The sequence below is a fragment of the Thalia democratica genome, chromosome 3 (genome assembly GCF_965202585.1).
Source record: "Thalia democratica chromosome 3, ktThaDemo2.hap1.1, whole genome shotgun sequence".
Classification (NCBI taxonomy): domain Eukaryota; kingdom Metazoa; phylum Chordata; class Thaliacea; order Salpida; family Salpidae; genus Thalia; species Thalia democratica.
In genome coordinates this window covers 89,329,513-89,335,680 of record NC_139167.1, presented here as the reverse complement: position 1 = coordinate 89,335,680, position 6,168 = coordinate 89,329,513, and the positions used below count along the sequence as shown (strand labels likewise).

Here is a 6,168-nt window from a genome sequence, read left to right as displayed (position 1 = left end):
TATACTTATGACAAAACTTAAAAAGACCACAAATATATAAATGAAATTTCGTTTTATCACTTTAAACAATCAAATTAGGTCACTGCTAGATTTCAAAGTTTTTAAATAAAAACATAAACTATTTTTAATAGTTTGTTTAGTATTTGATCTAAGTAAACAGTATAATCGTTTTAAAATATTTTTAACCATTTAAAAAGACAGTCTATTTTTAAATCTGTTATACCATTATTTTTAAAAATAACTTTATGTACAAACAGGCACTTTAAATCTTTAAAAGAAATAAGATTACATGCATTAATGAACAAAAAAATTTGATTTTCATAGAAATTATCAACATAAAACTTAATTGATAGAGACTTTCATAGTTTTTTAAAACTCAAAATTTAGGTTTAGTTAACAAAAAATACAAATCGTTTAAAAAACTTCAGATTAATTATCTTTTTCAAAAATAAATTATATTTATTAATTGAAAATAGACTAATTAAAAGAAAGAATTGAGCACACAATTTAAAAGGTTTGATTTTTTATTTGCGTTATACAATTTTCAACTTAACTAAAAAAATATATGACAAATATTATATTAAGAAGGCTATAAACATTTAGATGGGGGAGGAAGATATAAAAAAAATTGTTTAATTTTTCCAGTTTATTATATTTTCATGTTACAAAGCAAACTACTATCAGTTGTTGATGTGTTTATAAGCTAGTTTAAAAGTTAATTCAATTTGTAAGATTTATAAAAGTTTATGTTTTGATATATGACCATTAAAGTTTATGGTAAAAACTCTATAATATTACTCTAAAATAATTTGACTACAAGTAATTAATAAAGTACACAATTTTGAGATTTGTCACAGTTTTATACAAAATATAAACACTTTAAAATGCTAGTTTGCTAATTAAATTTTTTTAGAATAATGCTAACTTTTTCAGTTTTGCATTTAATTTAGCTACTAGTAACATGATCAATTAAAAGTTTATAACGTATATAATATAAAACTATTTAAATTTAAGTAACTTGTTTTATCCGTTTTGTTTTTTTTTGTGAAATTGATGAACAATTTTATATTCAAATTTTTGTTCAAAATATTATTTTATTTATCACGAACACTTGTTTTAAACTAATGTTCTTTTTTTTGATTATGTTGTATTAAGGAATGTTTAAACAGTTTTTAAACAATAAGATATTTCTCAACGTCTTTAAATTAAACTAGACTATAAATAGAAAATTTTCAGAATTTATACTTTTAATTTAAGTTTAATTTCACCTAAGTCTCAGAGACTGATTTTATGAGCTGTTACGAAAATAGCTTAGTTTTAGTTTTGTCTAGATTAGGGGTCGGCAGGTCAAAAAAGGAACGTTAAATATGTGCTTTAAAAAACAATATTTAAAGATAATTTTCTTGAACTAAAAAATTAGACGTTAGAGAATCTTTTAAAGATAACACTAAAACTTTATTTTTTCTCTGGGAATATTTATATACTAAACTAGTTTAAATCTTTCCTTTACGCTATTGCGTATAAAACTGTAATAATAACTATTCTAAGTATAAAGTTTTATTTATACCATTAATAATACTGTTTATTGAAATAAACTAGAATTAGGATTTTTTTTAATGTTTTTGATCAGTTAGCCTTCTTATTAACTTCAATATTTATTTTTATTTCCATTTAAGTATTTCACTAAACAATTATAAAAAAATAATTGGAACAAAAACTATACATATTTATATATATATATATATATAACTCTTACTATAATAATATAACTAAAAGTTTATACAAAATATTTAACTAATCAAAATAATGTTAAATGCAAATAAAAAGATATTTATACATACTGTGACGTCGGTAGACTTCACACAATAGGTTTTCGTTTTTATGTTGTATATATATATACAATATATTTTAAACAGAAGCATTTTTAATAACTTTAAAATTTGTAGCCTTGTGAAACGGCCATGTTTTTAATTTAGAAAACTATAGTTAAGTAAATATATTTTTTCAGATATATTTAGACCTTTTAATGTAATTAAGTACCATTTAACTACAAGACAAACAAATTTTTTCATTATAAACTTTATTAAAAACTTAAGCGCTTTCGGAATGTCCAAATTCCCTTATCAAAATACTAAACACTCACTAGTTAAACTAACACAAAATAAATTGAGAGAAATTATATCATTTGTAAAAAACACAACTAATTAAAACGACAAGTAATTAACAAAAATGGATTTTTATAAACAATTAAGACAAAATGGATTATTTAAAAACATTAATAGTTACTCTTGATCCTTTATCAGGACCAAGCTGATTATTCAAATTTGGTTGCAATTTTTTAATTAGTAAAGCTTCTGAAGATAATAATTCATTATACGAAGTGCACGTTTTAATAACTTTAAAACAATTATAAATATTTTTACAATTAGTACAAAATACACAATTTTCGATATGTTTAAACACCGCACTGTTGGTTGGAGTCACATGTTCTTTAATTCTGACGAAAAGTTGTCTTTCTGTCTCACCAATGTACCGGTTGTTCAGATCACCTGGACACGTAAATTTATAGACGAGACAACTTTGATACAAGCTACTTATTGAATCTTTTAGAGAGAAATATTTCCCTACTTTTTCTGATCTATAAGTAATGCGTACTTTTACCCCGATGCTTTCAAACACTGCTTTTATGTTCTTGGCGAATTTCTCTGACGTCTTTTTAACATATGGTATTGTAATGAATTGTTTCTTATCATCTTTATTTTCAATTAATTCTGTCTCAAAGGTGTCTTTCTTTTGTATTTGTTCATCGATAAACTTGGCCGGAAATGAGTTTTTCATCAACAGCTCTTTTACCTTTTGCCACTCGTTATTTTGTAAATCTTCTGTAACGAGATTTTTGATTCTGTGATTCAGGTTTTTTACTAAATTTCTCTTCCACGACTGCGGTACACACGAGTTAAAATTCATGAGCACGCCCGTGCTTGTTGGTTTTCTGAATATTGATGTTATAAACTTGTTGTTTTTTATTGTCACCTGTGTATCGAGATATGGTAGTTTACCTTCTTGGCAAGTCTGGATGACAAGTTTCATGTCTTGATGCATATTGTTGAGTTTTTCATCAAACTGATCTATTTGTTCTTTATTTTGGAAAATGCAGAAAATGTCGTCAACATATCTGCAGTACATTCTTGGCCTTGCAGTTTTGTTGAGCAGCTCTGTCTCTAATTGACTGACAAACCAGTTGGCCAGTAAAGGGGCAAGAGGAGAGCCCATTGATAAACCGTTTGTTTGTTGATATATGATCCCATTGAACATAAAGATGCTCTGTGAGCATGCTCTTAGAAGATTTTTAAATACTGTTTGAGTTTTAAAAATCTTCTAAGAGCATGCTCACAGAGCATCTTTATGTTCAATGGGACCATATATCAACAAACAAACGGTTTATCAATGGGCTCTCCTCTTGCCCCTTTACTGGCCAACTGGTTTGTCAGTCAATTAGAGACAGAGCTGCTCAACAAAACTGCAAGGCCAAGAATGTACTGCAGATATGTTGACGACATTTTCTGCATTTTCCAAAATAAAGAACAAATAGATCAGTTTGATGAAAAACTCAACAATATGCATCAAGACATGAAACTTGTCATCCAGACTTGCCAAGAAGGTAAACTACCATATCTCGATACACAGGTGACAATAAAAAACAACAAGTTTATAACATCAATATTCAGAAAACCAACAAGCACGGGCGTGCTCATGAATTTTAACTCGTGTGTACCGCAGTCGTGGAAGAGAAATTTAGTAAAAAACCTGAATCACAGAATCAAAAATCTCGTTACAGAAGATTTACAAAATAACGAGTGGCAAAAGGTAAAAGAGCTGTTGATGAAAAACTCATTTCCGGCCAAGTTTATCGATGAACAAATACAAAAGAAAGACACCTTTGAGACAGAATTAATTGAAAATAAAGATGATAAGAAACAATTCATTACAATATCATATGTTAAAAAGACGTCAGAGAAATTCGCCAAGAACATAAAAACAGTGTTTGAAAGCATCGGGGTAAAAGTACGCATTACTTATAGATCAGAAAAAGTAGGGAAATATTTCTCTCTAAAAGATTCAATAAGTAGCTTGTATCAAAGTTGTCTCGTCTATAAATTTACGTGTCCAGGTGATCTGAACAACCAGTACATTGGTGAGACAGAAAGACAACTTTTCGTCAGAATTAAAGAACATGTGACTCCAACCAACAGTGCGGTGTTTAAACATATCGAAAATTGTGTATTTTGTACTAATTGTAAAAATATTTATAATTGTTTCAAAGTTATTAAAACGTGCACTTCGTATAATGAATTATTATCTTCAGAAGCTTTACTAATTAAAAAATTGCAACCAAATTTGAATAATCAGCTTGGTCCTGATAAAGGATCAAGAGTAACTATTAATGTTTTTAAATAATCTATTTTGTCTTAATTGTTTATAAAAATCCATTTTTGTTAATTACTTGTCGTTTTAATTAGTTGTGTTTTTTACAAATGATATAATTTCTCTCAATTTATTTTGTGTTAGTTTAACTAGTGAGTGTTTAGTATTTTGATAAGGGAATTTGGACATTCCGAAAGCGCTTAAGTTTTTAATAAAGTTTATAATGAAAAACTTTGTTTGTCTTGTAGTTAAATGGTACTTAAATATATTTGTCTATTTGACAAAAAAAAAAATAAACATAGTCTATATTATTTTCAATAATTTTAAACATTTATAACTAAAAAAGTTTAAAAATTTTCTTAATACTTTTATAAAACAAAGACAAACATTTTAGCATTATTTCATTAATTTAAGAACAATTGCTGCTTTTAAAACAAAGTTTCTTAACACCATTATTTTTTTCTTTATTAATTACTGATCTGAATAGTTTTACAAACATTTAATTTAATAATTTTTCGTAAAATTAAATAAATTTTTCACAAATTAAAAATTTTTATAAATCAATTAAAAAAAAACTTCATAAATTTTTATTTTGTTTATCACAGGAATGATATAGAAAAACTTAAATATCGTCTGCAAAATAGTTTTTTTTAATCAAATATTAATGTTAATTTTCTTTTTCATTGAAAAAATATAAAAATATTTGATTTTGTATCTAAATTATAATTCACCTTATAAAAAACAAGTTATTTAGTTTATGTATCATGAGTTTCGAACTTTTAAACAATCAGCACTTTCTTTTAATATCTATTCAATTCACTACCGTTGAAGTTGCTATAAAGTTCTATTTCTTTTAACATAAAAAATAAGTTGCTAAATTTGTGCATAAAAATACAAAATAGAACTATTTATCAATTTTTCACGCTTTTTGAAAAAACACAAAAGTTCGTACACAATTAAAAGAGCGTTGCAAATGTTAGCTTGTTTAATTAAAACTTAGCGTTTTAAATGTAAGATTTTAGCTTCAAAATGCGAACTTGTAAAATGTTGATTTTAAAGAAAGACTACAGCAATTTAAAATTATGTACCATTATAAAATATGGTTTACTATCCGTTCTAACTCGCTATCATTTCTAACTCGCTATCATTTCTAACCCGATCACTTCTAACCCGATCATTTCTAACCCGATCACTTCTAACCCGATCACTTCTAACCCGATCACTTTTAACCCGAAATTTATTTAGCCGATCTGTATTAATATATTAATTTATTTTTTTTTAAGATAAGAGTTTGTTTTAAAAACAAATTAATCTCAACAAAATTGATTTTTTGTGAAGTTTAGTTTATTTTGTTTAAAATAAAACCTAATATTCAGATAGCTTTTGTTAAATTTAATTGTTGATATTAATTGGTTTATTTATTGTTTTGACAATAAGATTTAAAATTTGATCATTAATTAAGTGTAGTTAATTAGTTTTAAAAAGCATTAGGAAAAGTATAAGTCTTTTGTATTCTAAGGATTAAATATTAAGTTTTGATAGTCGTCAATGTAAGAAATATAATGAGTATCGCAGCGGTTAAAGTCTATTCTGTACTTTCTTTTGAAATTATTTTATATGGTTAATATATATTTTTAAGTGTAGAAACAAGATTACCATTTTGCCAATTCAGGGAGAATCTATATGAAATCCAACTTTTTAAAAATATTAATATCAGCGTTTATGAAAATTTTAATAATATAT

The 6,168-nt window shown here is 25.6% G+C and overlaps 1 protein-coding gene across 1 annotated transcript; it reads left to right on the top strand.

Annotated features, from left to right (window-relative positions):
- The first annotated feature begins 3,447 nt into the window (after positions 1-3,447).
- LOC145832645 (uncharacterized) lies at positions 3,448-5,036 on the top strand. Its single transcript, XM_082939945.1, has 2 exons — positions 3,448-4,281; positions 5,031-5,036. Exons 1-2 carry the CDS (start codon positions 3,448-3,450, stop codon positions 5,034-5,036), a joined length of 840 nt encoding a protein of 279 aa, XP_082796071.1.
- The last annotated feature ends 1,132 nt before the right edge of the window (positions 5,037-6,168 follow it).